This window comes from Pipistrellus kuhlii, unplaced genomic scaffold (genome assembly GCF_014108245.1).
Source record: "Pipistrellus kuhlii isolate mPipKuh1 unplaced genomic scaffold, mPipKuh1.p scaffold_m20_p_2, whole genome shotgun sequence".
Lineage (NCBI taxonomy): Eukaryota > Metazoa > Chordata > Mammalia > Chiroptera > Vespertilionidae > Pipistrellus > Pipistrellus kuhlii.
This window is the reverse complement of record NW_023425515.1, coordinates 132,911,110-132,935,081: the sequence shown is the minus strand read 5'-3', so window position 1 is coordinate 132,935,081 and position 23,972 is coordinate 132,911,110. Positions and strand designations below refer to the sequence as shown.

At 37.2% G+C, this 23,972-nt stretch overlaps 1 protein-coding gene across 9 annotated transcripts in view; it reads left to right on the top strand.

The window, feature by feature from the left end:
* Positions 1–23,972, top strand: part of PKN2 (protein kinase N2) — a 143,449-nt gene that overhangs the window by 101,758 nt on the left and 17,719 nt on the right. For 7 of the 9 annotated variants that reach the window (XR_004989461.2, XM_036446875.2, XM_036446874.2 and 4 more), the window contains 8 exons: positions 10,473–10,616; positions 10,925–11,000; positions 16,473–16,647; positions 16,874–17,000; positions 17,988–18,118; positions 18,202–18,277; positions 18,355–18,446; positions 19,860–20,036. Coding sequence is in view for 8 of the 9 variants with exons in the window: in XM_036446875.2 (XP_036302768.1) it covers positions 10,473–10,616; positions 10,925–11,000; positions 16,473–16,647; positions 16,874–17,000; positions 17,988–18,118; positions 18,202–18,277; positions 18,355–18,446; positions 19,860–20,036 (998 nt within the window). In the remaining variant the exon portion in view is untranslated. The remainder of the gene's footprint in view (positions 1–10,472; positions 10,617–10,924; positions 11,001–16,472; positions 16,648–16,873; positions 17,001–17,987; positions 18,119–18,201; positions 18,278–18,354; positions 18,447–19,859; positions 20,037–23,972) is intronic. The other 2 variants (XM_036446881.2, XM_036446880.2) reach the window with 1 other exon arrangement.

The following is a 23,972-nucleotide window of genomic DNA, read 5'->3' as shown; positions in this document are numbered from 1 at the left end:
GGGCTGACCACAAGGGGGTGGCGCAAAATGAAAGAAGACCCCAGCTGGTAATGGGAAGGCCTGGATCAGCCCTGATCGCTGGCTAGGCCTAGGGACCCTATCCATGCACAAATTCTGTGCACCAGGCCTCTAGTTTTAAAATAAAGGAGAAAGAAAATGAAAGAAAAAATTATGAAAAGGAAAATATAGGTGAAAGCAGATAGAAAAGGAAAAGAGAGAAAGAAAACAAAAAAAGATTGAGTAGGAAAAGGGAAGAGGAGCCCTGCTGGCATGGCTCAGTAGTTGAGCAAACATCTATGAACCAGGTCAGGTTGGATTTCTACTTAGGACAAATGCATGGGTTGTGGGCTCAGTCCCCAGTGTGAGGTGAAAAAGAGGCAGCCAACCAATGATTCTCTCTCATTGATGTTTCTCTCTTCCTCTACCTTCCTCTTTAAAAATATATTTTAAAAAAGGGAAGAAGAAAATTTGATATATAAGCAAAACAATAGAGACTAGAATAATAACAAATAAAATTAGATATATAAAGAAGATAAATTTAAAAAGGGGAAAAAGAAAGGAAAGAAAAATTCTAAAAAGTAAAAAGAAAGAAAAAAAAGAAAGGAAAAAAATGAAATGGTGTTCACTTAAGCAGAGTTCAGTGCCCCATGGGAATTCCTTTTGGATCCTGCTCTTCTGATGACTGGCTAACTGTTCTGTCTGCCAATTCTGGGATTCTCGTGAGGTACTTAGGTGCTGACCTCTGTCAGAAACTGTATTCCTTTGGCTTTCAGCAATGTGCTTGCCAGCTCCAAGGGATCCACAGTTTGTGTCTGTCTCCACAGGACTTGGCTGCAAGTAGAAAGGGCCAGTCTGCCCTCTAATGCAGGTTTGTTCATAGCATGGGGTCCAGGGATGAGTCAGCAAACATTCCTTGGTTCCCTGGGCTCTTCCTCTTCCCGCCTTTGCCTGTTAGCTAGCTGTCAAATATTACTCTGCCCTTGGCTGGACAGAGATTCTTATATGCAATCCTGTGGATCAGCTGGAAACCTGGAGTTTCTATCAGCTCTCCCATGCACGGAAAGTAAGTACCAGTCATGCTCCCTGGATGCTCCCTGAGACTGTTCAAACTGGCAGGCTTGGCCTCTGTTTTTGTTTCCTCTGGAAAGTCAAAATGTAGGGTGTGGCAGGCAGAGCTCCAGAGGATAGGGCAGGCTGTATCACCAGAGGTGAGGTGGTTGTTATTTTCACTTGTCCTGTGGCTACTGGGAGAGGCTAGCTTCTCTCAGTGAAAAGTTTGGATGCTTATGAGCGACCAAATACAGGATTCTTGGCTGCTGCTTTTCCATGTCTCCCTGCAATGCTTCCCACTCCAGCATCTCCTTAGGCACCTCAAGTCTGTGCCTCCCTCTGCACTGAAGCCTCGGGTGAGTAGCTGCAAATGAATAAAACAAAAACAAAACTGGGGCTTTCTCTCCTACCAGCTCCAGACTCAGCCAGCTCCTGCAACCCTACTTCCTTTCAAAGCCGATGTTACCTGGGCTGCTGTTCCCGGGTCTGGTGCTCTGGACTATGGAACCTTGGGTTCCAGCCTTGATCTTCTGAGGCAGTGTTGGCAAACTCATTAGTCAACAGAGCCAAATATCAACAGTACAACAATTGAAATTTCGTGAGAGCCAAATTTCTTAAATTATATAGGTAGGTACATTGTTATTAACTTAATTAGGGTACTCCTAAAATGGCCTTTGCTAAAAACTCAAGGGGCCAAAGAGCCGCAGGTGGCTCGGGAGCCGTAGTTTGCCGACCACTGTTCTGAGGGAAAAGACTTTCCTGTAGCTTCAGAGCTTGCTCCTCACTCTCGGCCTGCTGCCCTTGGAAGCTGGGTCAGCTCCTGTAGCTGCCTCGCTCTTCCTACTGGTCTCCCGGTTTTTTCTGTCTTTTATTATGTCTCATCAGCTGGACCTCAGATGTAATTCCAGGTGTATGTTTCCCACTTCAGTTTTATATCCAGTCTATCCCTGGGAGGAGGTGCAAGAAAGGTCTGCCTATTCCTCCATTCATTTTTTATTAGTAGATTTGCTGTAGCATTGGCTTTGAAGCCAAAGAGACTGGGTTTATTGTCCATCTGCTACTTCTTAGCTTTTGTATAATAGACAAGTTACATAACCTTACTATTAGGCACTTGTTTCACCATCTCTAAAATGGGGATAAAATATTAACATCAAGAACTATTATAAGGGATTCTTTCAAAACTGAGGTGTAGTATAAATAAATGCTTTGCATTGCCTGGCACATTTTAGCCACTCATTGATTTAGTTATTTCTTTTAGCCCTGGGCTTTGAAATGCGACTATAAATTTGAGTATGATAGAGGAACATGATAGGTAATGGGAAATTAATTGATTAAATGTCACTTTCTTTCATTTCAGAGCCTATTTAAAGTAATTATAGAATTTTTTTATGAGAAATATTATCAAAATGAAACATTGTTAGAGAGAAAATGGCTGGTTAGATTTCCCTTGTAGCCAGGTTATTGTGTTACAGAGTTATATGTTTAAAATAGAATTTAAAAGTAGCTAAATGTCTTGTGATCATTTTATAATTAAGGAATCTGAGAACCAGAGTAGTTACATATTAATACGTTTTAGAGCTGATACTCAACTTCCATTGTTCAAAATGGATGCTCTTTCCTCTATGGTAACTTGAATGAGATAACAGCTGCACAGAGGATGACACAGTAGAAAATGATGAAAACTTGGAAGAGAGAAGTGGTTTAAAATTACTCAAACTACAGGAGAAACCAAGATGGCAGCATAGGATAGGCACCCAAATGCAGCCTACCACAACAAATTTGAATTTAGAACTGAAAAGCAGGGGAAACATCACCCTGAAGCACTGGACGGATGGCTGAGAGGAGGCTCTACCATCTGGGAAGGAGAAAGAAGGCACGCTGAACCTCAGGAACTGTGAAGGTGCAGAGAACTGTGCGCGCAAAAGGCGGCCGCCCGACTTTGCTGCCCGCTTCCTTGCGGAGCGCAGAGAGGGCGAGCCAAATTTACTACCGGCTTACTCCCTGCCTGCAGAGAGGGCGGACAGCTAATGCGCGGCTGGCTTTCTTTTTCGGGAGGAAAACAGAACCACCCTATTGCACTGATAGACGGCCCCAGACAGGGAGAGGTCAGACTGTCAGGCAGTGGGCAGAGATATCTTGGAGGTGTGTGAAGCCAGCGGCCATTACTACAGGTCTCAGAAACCAGACCCTGGTAGGGAGGGCCTGAATAAAGCTTGTCTGCACCACCCGAAACTCCGCCCCATCCAAGCAGAGCACAGAAGCCCTTCCAATGGCTAGCCTCCTCGTTCGCTGCCAATAGGACTCTCCTAGGGAGGGGCAGATAGGAATCTAAAGCTTGTCTGCAACCAATTGTGCAGGATTCAACAAAGCTTGTCTGTGCCACCCCGAGACTCCGCCCCATTCAAGCGGAATACAGAAACCCTCCTAGCTGAGACACTTCTGATCCTCATAGCCAATTGGCTGGGAGATCAACGCTTCCCAGTGATACCAACAACAAGCAAGGCTTAACAACAAGACTGCACACACAGCCCGCAAAAGGCTACACCAAGACTGTCCACTTCAGGAAACTGGGAGGCTGACTCACTGAACCATATAGGACACCTTAGCACACAAAGCCACCCTACCAACTCAGGGAAGCTGTGAAAATGCCAAGACAAGGAAATAGATCACAAACAAAAGAAATGGAGGAAAAGAAGAAACTGCATATAGAGTTCAAAACCATGCTTATAAGGTTTTTCAAGAATTTCCTAGAAAAGGTCAATAAGACCTATGAGGAGATGAAAAGGGATCAACAAGCACTAATAAGGGATCAATGAGAAATAAAAGGGATCAACAAGAAATAAAGAATACATTGTCTGAAATAAAAAATATTATACAGAGTCCTAAAAACAGAATGAAAGATCTCAAGAATCAAGTCAAAGATTTGGAACATAAAGACCCTGAAGACACTCCTCCGCAGAAGCAAGAAGGCAAGAGAATCCAGAAAGTTGAAGATAATGTAAGAAACCTCTGGGACAATTTCAAGCGAACCAACATCAGAATTTTGGGGGTCCCAGAAGATGAGAGAGAGCAAGATACCAAAAACATACTGAAAGAAATGGTGACAGAAAACTTCCCCCAGCTGGTGAAAGAATTAGACCAACAAGGCCAGGAAGCGCACAGAACCCTAAACAAAAGGAATCCAAAGAAGACCATACCAAGACAGATCATAATTAAAATTCCAAGAGCAAAAGACAAAGAGAATATTAAAAGCAGCAAAAGAAAAGCAGGTAGTTATCTATAAAGGGGCACCCATACGATTGTCAGCTGATTTCTCAACAGAAACCATGCAGGCCAGACGGTAATGGCAAAAAATATTCAAGGTGATGAATAGTAAGAACCTACAGCCAAAAATAATCTACCCAGCAAAGCTATCACTCACAATCGAAGGCCAGATAAAGAGCTTCACTTATTGAAAAAAAAAAAAAGAAAAAAAAAAAAAAAAAAAAAAAAAAAAAAAAAGCTAGAGTTCATCACCGCCAAACCAGAAGTATATGAATTGCTGAAGGGGGTTCTTTCGGAAGAGAAAGTAAATAAAGGTAAAAACTATGAACAACAAACATGCAACTATCAACAAATGAATCTAAAAACCAAGGGAATTAAAAAAAAATCAGATGAACAATATTAACTGTTGAATATAATAGAATCAGAGATATGGAAGGGGGGTGAACTGACGATTCTCGGGAAAAGGGGAGAGGGCAGTGTGGGAAGAGACTGAACAAAAACTGTGCACCTATGGATGAGGACAATGGGGGTTGGGGAAAGGGCAGAGGGTGGGGTGGGAACCTGGTGGAGGGGAGCAATGGGGGGGAAATGAGGAACATTTGTAATAATATGAACAATAAAGATTTATTTAAAAATAAATAAATATATTTCACATACACACACACACAAAAAAAAAAATTACTCAAACTACAGTGTTAGAGGTATAGAAAAACTGATAACTGTTGATTGGTTGTTCATTTGTAATTGTAATCTTCACCTACCTTGTTTTTCTGCTCCATTCTTCCCACTTTGAATTAATCCTCCCTTGGAAATTTTGAAAATACTGCATGGCAAAGTAAAGCTATTCATCCCTCAGACCAACTAGACCTTTTAGGTTCCTGATATGCATGTTGTCTCTAATTTGATGTAAACTTCTTTGTCAGAAAATACATTCCTTATTGTGCTAACTCTTTCTGTTTACAAGGTACATTTTACTTTCTCGTGTGCTTTTTACTCTTTTATTTTTTACATTTATACATAATTATTTATAGAAAATATTCACAGATATATTTATAGAAAATGTTATTTTAAACTGTCTGATATGTTCATGCTCAGCATTTTGCCTCAAATGTCAAGTTTCTTTTCTAAGGCATTATGGGAACTAAGCTGTCCATACTGATTCTGGCCTTTTCAAGATACAAAGATTCATAGGTCTTTTTAGAGTTCAAAATATTATACAAATGATACAGATATCAAATGATCTAGAAAAGTTTACAGTGTGTTCCTAGGAGTTCATGGTTCAGAATTCTCTCAGAAGACAGCATGGAGATTCTGGATAAAATGTCATTTGGAATTTGCCTCTCCAAGAGGACAGGGAGTTTGAGAATTGCTGATATAATCCAGCCCCTCATTTTACAAATTAATAAGGAAATTATGTACTAAGGGTTTCAACCAGTGTGCCTCAACATTTTTAAAGCATGCAATTCCTGACTATTTACTTCGGGGCACTGACCTCTTTTCCCTTAGATTATCAAATGGAATAATGTGAACAGCCAACTGAACCAAAGCTATCTTGTGTGAATGAATCAAAATTACACTTATTTCTTATTTCAGATTGGCAAAAAAATATATATGTATGTATTTTTTTGGTGTGCCACAGAATTTTTGTAATTAGTTTACGTGTTCCATATGACATGAAAAAGGTTGGACTAACGTATAATCTAGGATTATTAATGAAGTGTACTGACTATTATTTTCTGTTCTTATCAGGTTACCTTATTTATGTTTTTTAAAAATATATTTTATTGATTTTTTTACAGAGAGGAAGGGAGAGGGATAAAGAGCTAGAAACATCGATGACAGAAACACCGACCAGCTGCCTCCTGCACACTCCCTACTGGGGATGTGCCCACAACCAATGTATATGCCCTTGACCCAAATTGAACCTGGGACATTCCAGGCCTCAGACCGATGCTCTTTCCACTGAGCCAAACCGGTTTCAGCTATTTATGTTTTCTTATAAAATTTGGTCTTTATTAAATTATAGCTATATAATTTCTCACTTTTCCTGAATTCCCCAAGCTCTCCTGTATAAAGTTTAATTCTTCCTTGAAAGTTTGAAATAAAAGATAAGAGGGTACACTAAACTCATATGTCTAATCTTTTCCCTTTCACATTTTATTTTGATTAACCTTACTACTGTAAGAGAATGATCTTTATTATTGTTAGAAACAGGATGTGCCCAGTCCTTAGAACTGAAACTTAGAAAATTTTATCAGTAATCAGTGCTGTTAAAAGCAGAATAATAGAGTATGTTCACTAGTGAAAAGAAAAAGGAGGAAGAGTTGACAGCGAGAGAGTGAAAATAAATGTTTAAACTATTTAAATAAATAGTAGAAGAATATAAAAACATGAGCAAAGAATGAGTAATGAGCCAAGAAGACAAGGCAGAATTCTTTAAAAAATAAATAAATCAAATATGATTCTAGATGTCAGAGATATGCTTCAGAATAATTGAAGGAAAGGTGGTGATTAAACATGGTTTACCATCTACATTAGTAAAAGAGTAAGATGCAGATTAACCATACCTTTGCAAAGCTCACCAACCAATCAGAAGTGAGTATGCAAGTTAACCCAACAAAGATGGCTGAGTGGGTGGGGGCAGGCCGGGCCATTTGTGTTGTCGCCATGGCTTCTACACAGGCCTTCCGCACTATCCCCAGCCACTCTGGGCAGTGTGGGAAGGTAGAAAGGCGGCTCCTGCTGGAGTGAAGATGGTGCTGGCAGCCAGGGGATGGAAGGCCCTTTCTTGCGTCAATCTTTGTGCATCGGGCCTCTAGTTAATTGATAAATTGTTAAAACTGGGTGGGAAGGAGAACTAAGAACGTATTAAAATAGGAAACACAACATATGAAATTGAAAAACAAATGGGTTAAATAACAAAAGGAAGGTAGTGGTGTGGAAAATATAGCTAATGAAATTACAACACAGACAAAGACGAAAAATATGAAAAAGAGGCTAAGAGACATAAAGGATAGAATGAGAATGATTACTACATTAAGTAGTATTAAAAATGAGGGAATAATGGAGAGAATGGGGCAGTGGCCATGCCCAAAGCAGTAATGGCCTAGATTTTTTCAGAATTGATGACAAACAGGAACCCTCAGATTTGAGAACACAAGTACATAGAAGGATACATAAAAAGTTATCTACATCTAGGCTGGCCAGTGTGGTTCAGTGTCTGAGGGTTGACTCATGAACCAAGAAGTCACCAGTTTGATTCCTAGTCAAGGCACATGCCCGGGTTGTGGGCTTGATCCCCAGTAGGAGTGTGCAGGAGAAAGCCAATCGATGTTTCTTTCTCATCAGTGTTTCTATCTCTTGATCTCTCTCCCTTCCTCTCTCTCTCGAATTAATAAAAGCATATTTAAAAAACAAAAACAGAGAACAGGAAGTGTTTGCTTGGGATTGGGAAGTAGATTTTAGTAAAAAGGTACAATTTACAGCTATAAAATAATAAGTTCTGAACATTTAATGTATAATATGGTGACTATACTTGATAACACTATTGTATAAATACAGTTTGCTAAGAGAATAGAACTTAAATATTCTCACCAAATATATATTTTTCTATAATCTCCCTTAATACATGTACTTACATATTCATGTAATATATATAAAATATTTAAGGTGTACATGGTAATTAAATAGATGAGAGGAATCCTTTTAACCTGTATACATATATCAAATAATTTCAGTATGCCCTTTAAATATTTTTATTGTTATATATAACCTTTACTTATGGAATATATCTGCCAGTTGTATACAATATAATTTCTCAAAGCTTGGAATCAGATTGGACACTGCAGCCTTATCTCCTGTTCCACATTGATTTTTCATGTGGTAAGCAAAGATACTATGTCATCAAAAGGAATGTGGTACGTTCTGATGTTGACTATTTCTTACGATGTCCTTCAGATGTCACTGTGTTTCTTTTGAAAAGTCAAAATATCTCTGTTGCCCCAGAGTTCCTCAGGAAGAGTTTGGGAACCCTTGCCGCCTTTGTACTTCAGTTCTTTTTATGCTAAATATGTACTGTTTTCTTTTTTTTTAATTGCAACATATGTTTTAAGGTGTTGCTGTCTTTCTTCACACTTATGACTGATTCAATGTCTCTTTATTTACTTTTTGACCTTGCAGAGGCTTTAGATAAATCATACAAATTGTATAGGTCTACCAAGTTTTCTCTTTTGTCTTCTGTTCTCTTTTGTCCTGAGTTCAAATTCATTAAAAGACAAAATGAAACACTAAGTTGGGACAGTTTGCTAGTCCTTAGCTCAAATCACACTACTCAGCTATTTTGATCATTTCACTCCATCTTGCACTTTGTTACTCTTAGAATTTGACATTACCTACAAACATGCCTTTGCTTTATAAAACTGACCTGCTTCTGGAAAATTGCTAGCAAATGAGCAATCACACTTGCAGTTTAAATTCAATAAATATTAGTAGCATCTATCTACACTAATTGACCATACCTTTACGACACTCACCAGTCAATCAGGAGTGATTATGCAAATTAACCCAACAAAGATGGTAGGTTAATATGCATACACAGGCACGAGGGAGCAGGGCGCACCACCCCAGACACTCCGGGCCTCTGGGCAGCATGGGAAGGCAGAAAGGTGGCTCTGGCTGGAGCGAAGACGGCGCCTACAGCCAGGGGAAGAAAGTTACATTCTTGCACAAATCTTTGTGCATCAGGCCTCTAGTTTATATAGAAGCTACTTTGCTTTGATATTATATCCCTGCTTTCCCTATCCAAATCACATAGGGATGTGATTGGATATTAGGGATTAATGTAGGATTGAGGTTCCATGAAACAGTGTTAGGATTTTAAAAAATATATATATTTTATTGATTTTTTACAGAGAGGAAGAGAGAGGAACAGAGAGAAACATCGATGAGAGAGAATCATCGATCGGCTGCCTCCTGCACATCCCTTACCAAGGATGTGGCCGCAACCAAAAATCTTTTCCAGCCCTCCCCCCTTCCCTCTGAGATTCGTCTGTCTGTTCTATGTTTCCATGCCTGTGCATTGAGCATCTGCCCCCTGGTGGTCAGTGTGCATCATAGCAAACGGTGGAACAGTATGCCAGTTGGTTAGGCGCATATATATATATATATATATATATATATATATGACTACAGACTATTCTCTAATATGGATGTGTTATAATATATTTGCCCCTGTTTTGGGAACATTCAGCTTATTGCCAATTTTTTTTATTTTTTATGTTGTGATAATTGAACATCTTTTTTATATAACTTAAGTCTCAATTTCCCTTTTTCTCCTTACCTACAAGAGGCCCCTGCTATTATTGGTCCTATTATTCAATGGTATTCTTTGAAGGTTAAGGGACCTAATTTTCTTTCTTTCTTTCTTTTTTTAAATATATTTTGTTGATTTTTTTACAGAGAGGAAGAGAGACGGATAGAGAGTTAGAAACATTGATGAGGGAGAATCATCGATTGGCTGCCTCCTGCACATCCCCTACCGGGGATGTGCCCGCAACCAAGGTACATGCTCTTGACCGGAATTGAACCTGGGACCTTTCAGTTCGCAGACCGATGCTCTATCTACTGAGCCAAACCAGTTTCAGCGGGATCTAATATTCTTAAATGCTTGGCACAGTGTGTGACACATTGTAAGTGCAGAATAAATAATCTCCACAACCTTTCTCTGATTCAGCATTGATACAGGAAATATGATTTGAAATGGTTCTTTGAGGCAAGCACTGAGGTCTTTTTACAATAGCACAGCAAGGGATGCCAAATGGAGGAGGAAAATCCGAAAGATTGAAGCTGTAAGATTGGAAAGCGTTTCTGTAGTCATTCATTTATATTAGTTGTTCCCAGTAGTATATTCTTTATATAAAAAGAATATCTTAGCTGGAGACTGTCAGAATATAAATTTCTTCCTTTGAATGAAACTGTATACGTTTATTAAAATAATATTGGAAGAGAGAAACATTGAAAAGCACTCTTTAAAATAGTGCAATCATATGTGTGTTATTTTTGTTTATTGTATCAATTTTATATTTTTTCTGATATTTTACTCAAGTGTGTGTCTAATGATGTCTTCTCTGTTTTCTTTTTCTTTTTTTTAATTATCCTAGTCACGTGAACTGGAAATTTCAGTTTATTGGCGTGATTGGCGATCTCTGTGTGCTGTAAAATTTCTGAGGTTAGAAGATTTTTTAGACAACCAGCGGCATGGCATGTGTCTCTATTTGGAACCACAGGGTACTTTGTTTGCAGAGGTAATAAATGTATTTTATTAAATGTGCATAACTGCGATTGAAATTATATATGTAGACAGCATGATGTAAAAGTGGAAAGAATATTAGGCTGAACAACAGACAGCTTGAAATCTTGGCTCAGCTTTGCCACTGAAAAGGTATATTATTTTTAAGACAAATAATTTATCCTCTAATTTGTTTACTCAGAGGGGTTTGGACTACGTTATATCTAAGGTTCTCTTAAGTTTTCAAAACTTAGTAGTGTAGTGAATTTCATGACCATAAATCCAGTGCTATATTCATATTAACTTAAATTTTCTTCACTGTAGGTTACCTTTTTTAACCCAGTTATTGAAAGAAGACCAAAACTCCAACGACAAAAGAAAATTTTTTCAAAACAGCAAGGTAATTATTATGAAATCAAATACCAAGTGTTTTGGTGTTTCCTGAAGTAAAGAAAATCTGCAACTTTTTTTCTTTTTAAAAATCTTTATTGTTGAGAGTATTATAAGCGTGTGTGTGCGCACGCGCGCGCGCACACACACACACCCATTTACCCCTTCTAGTTCGTCCTGCTCTCCACCTCAGGCCATCACTACCCTATTGTTTGTGTCAGTGGGGTATATACATATTCATACAAGTTCTTTGGTTGATCACTTCCTATCCACTCACTCACCCACACCTACCTTCCCTCTGAGATTCCAGTCTATTTCATGCTTCTGTGTCTCTGAGCCCATTTTGTTCATCAGTTTATTTTGTTCAGTAGATTCCACATATGAGTGAGGTCATGTAATACTTGTCTTTTTCTGACTGGCTTATTTCACTTAGCATAATACTCCCCAGGTCCCTCCATGCTGTCTCAAAGGGTAAGAGATCCTTCTTTTTTACTGATGCATAATATTCCATGGTATAAATGTACCACAGCTTTTTTTTTTATCAATTCCTGGGCACTTGGACTGTTTCCAGATCTTAGCTGTTGTAAATTGTGCTGCTATGAACATAGGAGTGCATACATTTTTTTCTGATTGGTGTTTCGGGTTTCTTAGGATATATTGCTAGAAATAAGAATATTACGTCAAATGGCAGTTCCCATTTTTTGAGGAAACTCTATACTGTTTCCATAATAGCTGCACCAGTCTGCATTCCTACCAATAGTATACTAGGGTCCCCTTTTCTCCACATCTTTGTCAGTATTTGTCATTTGTTGATTTATTGATGGTAGCCATTCTGATAGGTGTAATATCTCATTGTCATTTTAATTTACATCTCTCTGATGATCAGTGACTTTGAGCATTTTTTTTATTTCTCGTGGCCTTCTGTATGTCCACTTTGGAGAAGTTTCTAGGTCCTTTGCCCATTTTTAAATTGGAATATTTATCTTCCTTTTGTTAAGTTGTATGAGCTCCTTATATATTTTGGATATTAACTCTTTATCAGATGTATCATTGCCAGACATGTTCTCCCTTACAGTGGGCTCCCTTTTCATTTTGTTGGACTACATCAAAATAAGAAGTTTTGCTGTGAAACTTTATTTTGATGTAGTCCCATTTGTTTATTTTCTCTTTAGCTTCCTTTGCCCTAGTAGATGTATCGGTAAACATATTGCTATAAGAGATGTCTGAGATTTTGCTGCCTATGGTTTCTTCTCTTTTTATGATTTCACAACTTACATTTAAGTCTTTTATCCATTTTGAGTTTATTCTTTTGTATGGTGTAAGTTGGTGGCCTAGTTTCATTTTTTTGCCTGTATCTGTACAGTTTTCCCAGCACCATTTATTGAAGAGACTCTCTTGACTCCATTGTATGTGCTTGCCTCCCTTGTTCTTGCCTCCCTATGCTTAATATTTAATTAATTAAATATTAATTAAGCATAGTGGTTCGAGTCGATTTCTGTTCTGTTCTATTGATCTATATGCCTGTTCCTGTGCTAGTAATAGGCTGTTTTGATTATGGTAGTTTTGTAGTATAACTTGATATCTGGTATTATAATTCCTCCAACTTAGTTCTTCTTTCTCAAGATTGTTGCAGCTATTTGGGGTCTTTTTTTGTTCCATATAAGTTTTAAAGAGTTTTTTTCTAGATCTGTGAAATATGCTGGTAGTATTATATTTTAATAGGGATTGTATTGAATCTATAGATTGCTTTGGGTAGTATGAACATTTTAATGATGTTAATTCCACCATGAACATGATATATTCTTCCACTTGTTTATAATTTTCCCTTTCTCTTTCTTCAACATCTTATAGTTTTTGCAATACAGATCTTTTACCTCCTTGGTTAAGTTTATTCCTAATTATCTTAATTTGTTTTGTTGCACTAGTAAATGGGATTGTTTGTTTAGTTTCCCTTTTGGAGAATTCATTAGTGGTGTATAAAAAATGCCGTCAATATCTGGGTGTTAATTTTGTATCCTGCTACATTGCCAAATTCATTTATTTAAATCTAGTAATTTTTTGATGGAATCTTTAGGGTTTTCTGTGTGCAATATCATGACATCTGCGAATAATGAGTTTTATTTTCTCATTATTTCTTCTTGACTGATCGCTGTGGCTATGACTTCCTGTGTGTTCTTTATTAATGCTGTCATTCTTTATGTCTGACTGGTCTTTTTTCATAGTTACTATATCTGTACTCATGCTGTTGAGTATCTTTGCAGTCATTATTGTGAACTCTATATCTGATAAATTTGTTATCTTTATTTCATTTAGCACTTCTTCTGAAGAATTCTCTTGTTCTCTCATTTAGGGCTTATTATTTTGTCTCCTCATTTTGGCTGCCTGTTTTTTGGTTTGTGTCTGTGCATTAGGTAGATCTGTTATGACTCCCAATCACTAGTGCAAGAAAATGTCAGACACTGTTTGTCACTGGCCCTGAGTACCTGTTTGGAGGAGCTATCCACAATCCACAGGTTGTGGCTTCTTCTGGTGGGGCTCAGTTCCTTTGGAAAGGACCAAAATTTGCACCAAGGTCTGCTTTTCCTTGCTCCAGGCCTGGATTAGACCAGGCAAAGATTCAAAGCCTCCAGAGAAGGGCCTCTGCCTGCATCTGATTGGTATTCAGTTTGATTAGCCTTAGGCTATCCATCTCAGAAAGGGGTGAGAAGTTTTCCAAGTGGGGGGGGGGCAAAGACTCAAAACCTCCAGAGACTTGCCTCTGTCTGCAGGTTGATTGTTATTTTCAGTCTCTTATTGAGCCTCAGAAATTCCACAGGGTGGGGCAAGAGTTTTTCAATTACTTTCCTCTCACCTACCCCACAGCAAAAGCTACCTTAATGGTAAAGATGTACAGGAGAAAGATGCCCTCTGCAGTATGAGGGAATGTCTCAGCACAAGAATCAGGTGTCTGCCTTCTGAGCTCTAACCTCATAGTCCCCAACCCTGGCTTCTGCTCACATGGCTCCAATTTACTGTACTCTCCCTCTGCCAGAGGCCAAGGTGTGTGGCTGCACATGAAATTTTGTGCATTGGCCCTTTAAGAGAGTGCCTGCATTTCCAGCCATTTCTCCCTGGTAGACAGCAACCCTGCTGCTTTTGACAGTCAGATGTTATGTGGGCACCTTTCTCAGTTCTGGGCTGGGGAGAGGGGGGGCAAACTTGGGGTTTAGACCCCAGAGTTCTCAGTGGCAACCCCCCACAGCTGAGATATCCCTCCAAAAATTCAGCTGCTGTCTGTGGGAACCTAGCCAGCGCTTTTGTGTCTCCTCAATACCCATCAATCTCTATACGGTCTCCACTATCCATCCTTGGTTATCAGGGTTCTCTCCAGCCAGTCTTCAGTAATTATTCAGGATGATTTATCTATATTTTAATTATAATTCCAGTTTGGTCATAGGAGTGTGTCCATGTAGTTTCCACTTATTCCACACCATTGTGGGATCTCTCCATACTATTTTAAAAGTGATATCCATCTTTGTGTTTTGTTTTATTTTTATCTGTGTATTCATTTATTTTTATTAAGGAATTTTTCAAACATACTCATAAGTAGAGAGACTAGTGTACCATCATTCAACTTCAACCACAGTCAACTCATGACCAATTTTTTTATTTATTGCTCACTCATTACTTCTTCAGATTAATTGAAGCAAATCCAGACATTATATTGATTTACCAGGTTTACCAATTAATAATGCAGGTTTTTTTCAATAGACTGAGTTACACACATGTTGATATTTACGCGATTTGATATGTATGCTATTCTGTTATATTGACAGCAAGCTTCAAAACTTCATATGTCAAATTTTCTGAAAGTGTTAACATCATAGATATTTTTATACTTAAAAAATGTCAAATTTCGAGCCAAAAAAAAAAAACAAAACAAAACATTTGCGGAAAGTTTTAATTCATTACTTTATTTTGAAGAAAAGTGCTGCTGAAAGTTATTGTATACTTTGGGAAGCTTATGGTGAGCATGCTCCATCTCAAGATACTTGTGAACGCTGGCTTAAATGCTTTATAAGTGATGATTTTTATGTGAAAGACAAAAAACATCCTCAAGGTCAACCGAAAAAGTTTGAATACCAACAAACTCAAAAAGAACTTGCAGAAAAATTAAATATTACTCAGCAAACAGTTTCCAATTGTTTACAAGCAATGGGAAAGATTGTAAAGGAAGGAAAATGGGTGTCACATCAACTGAATGAAAGACAAATGGAAAACTGAAAAGACATCAGTAAAATGTTGCTTAAAGGGCACAAAAGAAAGCCTTTTTTTGCATCAAATTGTGACACTGGCGATGAAAAGTAGATTTATTTTGAGAACCCCGAACACACAAAATCATGGGTTGATCCTGGTCAACCATCAACATTGACTGCAAGGCCTAATCGCTTTGGAAAGAAGACAGTGTTCTGTATTTGGTGGGATCAGGAAGGTGTGGTATATTCTGAGCTTCTAAAACCAAGTGAAACCGTTAATACTAATTGCTACTGACAATCAATTTGAACCACACTTTGATCATGAAACGACCAGAATGTGCCAGAAGACACACCAGAGTACTTTTGCATCATGATAATAAAGCATCAAACATTTCAAAACCAGTTAAAAACACATTAAAAGATCTTGCTTGGGAAGTATTAACCCACCTGCCATATTATCAAGATCTTGCTCCTTCCGATTACCACTTGTTCGGATCGATGGCACATGCACTTTCTTAGAAGCACTTTAAAACGTACGAAGAAGTGGAAAATTGGGTCTCTGAATGGTTTGCCTCAAAATAAGAAAAGTTCAATGGGCAGTATCCACAAATTTCCTGAAAGATTAATTTGAATAAAGCACTTTTGATGTTTCTCTTGAAATTACCATTTTTTTTATTACAAAATCCGCATTATTAACCGGTATCCTTAAATATAATATTATAGTTAGTATCTCCAAAAGGTAAGAATTTTTATTAAACCATAACCACATGACATTACCAGACTTTAAAAATAAAGTATCTAGCCAAAACCTGTTTGGCTCAGTGGATAAAGCGTCAGCCTGCGAACTGAAAGGTCCCGGGTTTGATTCCGGTCAAGGGCATGTACATGGGTTGCAGGCACATCCCCAGTAGGAGGTGTGCAGGAGACAGCTGATCTATGATTCTCTCTCATTGATGTTTCTAACTCTATATCCCTCTCCTTTCCTCTCTGCAAAAAATCAATAAAACGTATTTAAAAAATAAAATAAAGTAGCTACCTATTTATCTCTAATAGGTAGGTACTATTTTGCACTAATCTTTATAACAAATAGTTAACTATTTTTTAAGTGGCATATTTTATTTGTCCTTAAATTATAAACCAATGAATATGAATTTTTAAATTCGTATTTTGGTAATATATTTGGTAATATATTTGGTAATATATTTTAAAAATTACTTGTTCTGTTTTCTTTATTTACAATTCTACAGGTAAAACATTTCTTAGAGCTCCTCAAATGAATATTAATATTGCCACTTGGGGAAGGCTAGTGAGAAGAGCTATTCCTACAGTAAATCATTCTGGCACCTTTAGCCCTCAAACACCTGGGCCTGCTACAGTGCCAGTGGTTGATGTACGCATTCCAGAGCTAGCACCTCCAGCTAGGTATGTGTCTAAGATTGAAGCATTGCTTTTATTAAGTAAATTAAAAAATTGTGACATTTGTATCTATTGATTACAGTGGGCCTATTTAAATCTCATTTTCTTCCAAATAGCATTATGAAATTAGTCTTCTGAATTACTTTTAAAAATTGTTTGCTTGTATTTTAGATTATTTAAAATACATATTTTTAATAACTGTTTTTGGTGAATTAACTTTCTCTTTTATAAGTGATTCTACAGTAACTAAATTGGACTTTGATCTTGAACCTGAACCTCCTCCTGCCCCACCACGTGATTCTTCCCTTGGAGAAATGGATGAATCTGCTGAATTAAGAGATTTGGATGCACCAGAACAGGCAAGGCATTTTAAAACTTGTATTTTTACCATGTGAATTATCAGTAAAAGCATCATAGTGAATGAAGTATATATTTCATTTATTTAAAAATTGTACCTTGTCAGTGTTGCTCAGTTAGTTGGTGCATCAACCCATGCACCAAAGTGTGTCAGGTTCAATTCCCAGTTAGGGCACATACCTAGGTTGAATCCCTTTAGGAGGGCAGTAGATCGATGTTCTCTCTCACGTCATTATTTCTCTCTCTCCCTCTCTCTCCCTTATTTCTCTCTTTCTTTTTCTTCTTCTCTCTCCCTCCCTCACTTCTTCCTCCTCTCTCAATTCAATGAGCATATCCGCAGGTGAGGATTTTTTTTTTTAATTGTCTGTGTTTTTGTGTTCTTATGAGTGAAACATAAAAATCCCTAGATGTCCATGGGCCAGCTGAGATAAAATAGGCTGCTTCAGCTAAAAAGAGCATAAGGCCGAAACCGGTTTGGCTCAGCAGTAGAGCGTTGGTCTGCGGACTGAAAGGTCCCAGGTTCGATTCCGGTCAGGGGCATGTACGTTGGTTGCGGGCACATCCCCAGTAGGGGGTGTGCAAGAGGCAGCTGGTCGATGATTCTCTCTCATCGACGTTTCTAGCTCTCTAGCTCTCCCTTCCTCTCTGTAAAAAAATCAATAAAATATATTTAAAAAAATAAAAATAAAAAGAGCATAAGAACATGGTTGATAGTAAATGACATATTGCCTGAACACTGCCTCTTCTGGCTTGGTTAACATAATTTCTGAATATGCATTGAAGATGGCAATAATGTGTTAATTTTTCACATATTTTAGATAAATTCAATATACAATTAATAACCTTAAAATGAGTATTTAGTATCTGAATTTCACTTTTCTTAACCCATGTTGACTTCTGAGATTTTTATTTTATTTTAACTTTGTTCTTACCAACTAAGTTGTTTCTTAAATGTTTCTATAATTTAATGAGTAGTTAATATTTTACAGGACTCAGAAGCTGTTTTTGATATTGAAAATGAAAGAAATAATATACGTCCAAAATCTCAATCAGAATTTGAAGCTGACATTCCTCAATCAAGCCTAGAATATAGTGGAGTTCGAGAACTTGATGATAGAAGGTAAAGAATATATACACAACTTTGTTATTGCATGTTTGGTATCATACTTTTGCCTTATTTTTAACTGTCATTACTATTTTCAGATCTCAACAAATGTTGCAGTTTAATCTACAAGACTTCAGATGTTGTGCTGTCTTGGGCAGAGGACATTTTGGAAAGGTATTCTCTTAATATTTCTTTAATACCTACAAAAGTAATAACTCAAGTGGGAAATAATTATTTTAATCTCATTTCAGGTGCTTTTGGCTGAATATAAACACACAAATGAGATGTTTGCTATAAAGGCCTTAAAGAAAGGAGACATTGTAGCTCGAGACGAAGTAGACAGGTTAGCTTTTTAAAAATAAAATTATTTTTCTGAAGTTGTGACTTAATAACAGCAAAACTTTTTTGTGTGTGTAACAATACATGAAGAAACTAAATAAATTAATGTATCTATACTTGAAGTAAGGTGGGCATTAATTAAATATTGTTTCTCTTTCCAGCCAACTCCTTCTTTCCCTCCTTGGACAGTTTTCTGGTTAGGGAATATCAGAGAAAGATGATAACATTTTTAATCTACTTGTATTAGTTTTTTATGCTTGGAGATGTTAAAGTGTTTATATGAAATAGAAACTCATCTGTGGTTGAGTGAGACTATTTCCCATTTCGTTTTATAGAAATTTAAAATGTCATTTACAGATAATCTGCAGTATTGTTTATATAGTCTACTTTTTAAAATGCATCTGTATCGTTTTAAAAAAGAGGAAATGATATGTTTTACCACAGCATCTCACCTTTCTGGGTTTAATAACTGGAAATTGATAAGTGTATATCTCTGTATTATTAAAATTCAGGGTCTTTGGGAATAAAGTTGTAATTAGGCTAGAGAATATACTTTTTAAAACTATAATTAATAGGATGATTAAAAATGAAAAAAGTTAATTCCAAGTTGTATTTGAACATTTGACTTGATTTTCTTCTACTTTAAGTCAAGTTGATTTTCAGGGAGAGGAGTAGTAGTAATTTTTTTCTATTGATACTTAGTCAAAATTAATGTTCCAGAGTCAGAAATTTTAAATACTGTTTTTTCTAGCAGCTTGTAAAAATTTATATAGGAAAAACCTATGATTCTATAGACTTTACAGAGAAATTATAACACTCTCAAGGAGCTTCTTTTTTTTTTTTTTTTTTTTCTCAAGGAGCTTCTTGAAGCATGTTATAGCATTCTCCATGTAGCCTCTCTATTTTCCTGTCAGCCTTCCAAATTAAAATTTATGCAGCATATCTTTACTTCATATATTATATGATAAAATACTTGAATCCTGTAACTTATTAATTAAAAAGACTGTTCTAATTTCAATTTCCTTGGTCACAAACTTTTTATTATGCTTTAGGTTGCTAAATTCTTTGACCAATTCCTGATAAATTTTAACAGTTTACCCTAATTAAACTGTTTCTGTTAACTATAACACTAGCTATATGTGTGCTGCTCTGGTACTATCAGTGTCATATAATCTTTGTCATACTAATCATATATTTTAGTTTGTGTTAACATATTTCAGTTCATTATATACATCAAGCAGACCAAATTTTTAAAGCATATGTAGCAAAACAAAGACATATTTTATGGTTTTAAAGTTATAATTGTTTAGGACTTCACTTAATTTAGAGTTTGGTGATTTTTTAAAGAGCATTGTTTTCACCTAGAACCTAAGGGGAACAAAAATACCTATTTATTTTTAAATGTTTTCTCTTACAGCCTGATGTGTGAAAAAAGAATTTTTGAAACTGTGAATAGTGTAAGGCATCCATTTTTGGTGAACCTTTTTGCATGTTTCCAAACCAAAGAGCATGTTTGCTTTGTAATGGAATATGCTGCCGGTGGGGACCTAATGATGCACATTCATACTGATGTCTTTTCTGAACCAAGAGCTGTGTGAGTATGCTTCAGACATTTTTTGAATTTTTCATGACTAAATTTTTTCCGGGAAGGAAAAAAAAGCTCTCTGAATTCTTGCCCCCTACCCCCTTTCCCAAATAGAAAGTAAGACTTTAGAAATTCTTACCTTTTGCCACACACACACACAAAAATCTATTTTACTTTGTTGTCCATGTTGAAAATTTCATGGATTACCCTAAATCATACTTGATCATTTAAATATAAAATTTAGGTTCATTTTAATAAAATTTTTGCTGGGTTTGCTGTTTTCTTATAATTTAAAAAAAAACATATTTTATTGATTTTTTTACAGAGAGGAAAGGAGAGGGATAGAGAGTTAGAAACATAGATGGGAGAGAATCATCGATCATCTGCCTCTTGCACACTCCCTACTGGAGATGTGCCCACAACCAAGGTACATGCCCTTGTCCCCTTGTCCGGAATCAAACCTGGGACCTTTCAGTCTGCAGGCTGATGCTCTATCCACTGAGCCAAACTGGTTTCGGCTTTTTTTTTTTTAATAATTTTAAAAAGTTGATTTGTTGTGTTTTTTGTTTTTGTTGTTTTTTGAGAGAGAGAGGATAGGAGAGGGAGAGAGAGAGAGAAACGTTGATGTGAGATGCTCCTACCAGGGATCAAACCCACAATCCAGCCATGTGCCCTGACCAGGAAACAAACAGGCATAGGATGACACCCAAACAACTTAGCCACAGTGGCCAGGGCTAAAATTTTTGTTTTCTATTACATTTTATCCCTAGGGATTGCCATTATGACCGTGGCTTTAAATTCCAAATATACTCAAAGGACATTGTTAAGTGGAAACAGAAGGGGTAGAATAGTCTTTGTCATATAATTGTCAGAAATATTAATACTTGTATTTGTATTTTAAAGGGTAATTTTAAGTATTTGTATATGTTTACAATATCTCTGAAAGTATCTAAGAAAGTGGTATATATATATAGCTTCCAATGAAAGACATAGAAAGTAGACTAAATCAGAATCCTTTTTGTAATTCTTGAATATGACAAATTATGAAAGTTTTACTTATTCAAATGCATAAAAAATAAATAATACCATACATAAGATTGAATATGTACATATATGTATTCCCCCATCCCCCATGTTATCCCATTTATAGCTCTTAAATGGTGGAGCTTGGATTTGAACCTAGGAAAGTGCTCTTAATAACTACATTCTACATGCTAGTATTTACCAAATTTAGGTGTGTTTTTTTAAATCCTCACCCAAGGATAAATTTTTCATTCATTTTAAAGAGAGGGAAGGAGGAAGAGAGAGAAAGAGACATTGATTTGAGAGAGAAACATTGAATAGTTGCCTGCTATACATGCCTGCTGACCAGGGATCAATCCTGCAACTTTTCGGTCTATGGGATGGTGCTCCAACCAGCTGGTCACACCAGCCAGGACTCACTAAATTTATAGCATTCATTGGCCAGCATGACTTTTCCCTCTGTATGGCTAATATTATTTCTCATTTAACTTATCAAACTAAGTTACTGATTTTTCCTATTTTGTCCTGACCTCACCTACCACTTCCCAGATCTACTACTCTTCTAGTAGTCTTCTCCATCTTAGAAAAGTCGTTACCATCTGTCGATTATACAAGCCAAAACATGGGAGTCATTCTTGATCCTCTTTTTTCTCACATGCAATATCCAAATTATTAGCAAGTTTGATCAATTCTACCTTCAAATCATATCTCAAATCAGTAGTAAATCTTTATTGGGTTTATTCTTAAATTTTCACTACTTGTTTATAATTTGAAAACTGACATTGTTTAGCATTTTTACTTCTTTGATTTGTATTATAACCATTAGAAGTATGTAGAGCAGATAGTAGTATACTGTTAGACCTTCAAGTTTCAGATTAAAATAGAGGTTAGTTCTGATAGACAGTGATGCTTTCAGAAAGAAGACAAAATCCAGAAAGTAGAAAAAGGCTAAAAATATTTCATTTCCTGAATTTTTAAAAGTTAATATTTAAAAATTAAAAGCAGGACATTTAGATTATGCATAGCCCTGTACTACCCATGGAAATTTCTTCTGTGTTGTTATGCCTTTAAACTATGTTTTGTATGTTTATATTTAAAATGCAGTTCATCCTTTAAAAACTTATTTTTGCTGAGACTATAATTCATATACAAATGAAACAAGCCCAATGAAATACAGAAATAAAATGATACATTGCCTACTTCAAATCTGAAGTACTTATTCAGATCTCACCTCAAATGTTATTTTTTTTTTGAAGATCATTTTTTTAGTATCTTATCTAAAATATCACTATTACTAATGTCCAAGTCATGTTTCTATTGTATTTTATTTCTTCATAACATTTTATTTCTACCTTTTGATCTATGTATTTATTTTTTACATAAGATGTAAAAGGCAGAAGAAAAAAAGGACCTTTTCTATTCTGTGTACTAATGGAAGAGCTAGAAGAGTGGCTGGCACATAGGTGACCAGTGACTTTTTACTGATTGAGACTATGAAATCAAAGTCAGTTCAATTCCTAGCTTTTCTGTTTTCTAGCAATGTCACTTTAGACAAATTACTCTCTGAGAACTTCATTCTCTGCTTTTTAAAAATATTTTATATAAGTTTTATTTTAAGATTAAATAAGCTAATTGATGAAAATATCTAACACAGTACATGATACATAATAAACATTCACTGATATAGATACTAGAGACCCAATGCATGAAACTCGTGCACGCTATTGGGGTGGGGGGGGGGTCCTTAACCCAGCCTGCACCCTCTCCAATTTGGGACCCCTCAAGGAAAGTTCAACTACCCGTTTTGACCTGACCCCACCAGGATCGGGTCTAATTGGGCAATTGGACATCCCTCTCACAATCCAGGATTGCAGGCTCCCAACTGTTCACCTGCCTGCCTTCCTGATTACCCCTAATCACTTCTGCCTAATAGCCTGATTACCCCCTAACCACTCCCATGCCAGCCTGATTGATATCTAACTGCTCCCCTGCCAGCCAGTTTGCCCCCAATTTCCCTCCTCTGCCGGCCTGGTCACCCTAACTGCCCTCCCCTGCAGGGTTGATTGCCTCCAACTGCCCTCCCTTGCAGGCCTGGTCCCTCCCAACTGCCCTCCCCTACTGGCCATCTTGTGGTGGCCCTCTTGTGTCCACATGGGGGCAGGATCTTTAACCACATGGGGGGCAGCCATATTTTGTGTTGGAGTGATGTCAATCTGCATATTACTCTTCTATTAGATAGGATAGAGGCCTGGTGCATGGGTGGGGGCTGGCTGGTTTGCCCTGAAGAGTGTCCTGGATCAGGGTGGGGGTTTTCTTGGGGCATAGGGTGGCCTGGGCAAGGGACCTGTGGTGGTTTGCAGACCAGCCATGGCCCCCCGGCGATCCAAGCAGAGACCCCTGGTCTTCCTTTTAAAGTAATTCTAAGGAATTTACCTTCTACGATTGAAACTTTGTAGCCTGAAGCAGAGCCAAGTCCCCTGCTTGCTCTGTGGCTGCCGCTGTTTGGATTTGTTTACCTTCTGTAATTGAAACTTTGTAGCCTAGAGTGGAGGCCTAGGCTGGCCAGGGCTGCAGAAGGGCTTTTTCTATTGCAGGGGAAACCCAAGCCTCTCTCCTTCTCTCTGTGGCTGCAGCCATCTTGGTTGGGGTTAATTTGCATACTCGCTCTGATTGGAAGAGTAATATGCAAATTGACTATCACTCCAAGACTAAGGTGACCAGACGTCCCGCTTTTGGCGGGTCAGTCCCGATTTTTAACAATTTGTCCCGTGTCCCGCAGTGTTTTAAAAAAGTCCAAAAGATTTAAAAGAATCTTTCCAAAAATTAGAACTTTTTTAAAACACCACAGGATGTGGGACAAATTGTTAAAAATAGGGACTATCCCGCCAAAAGTGGGATGTCTGGTCACCTTATCCAAGACAC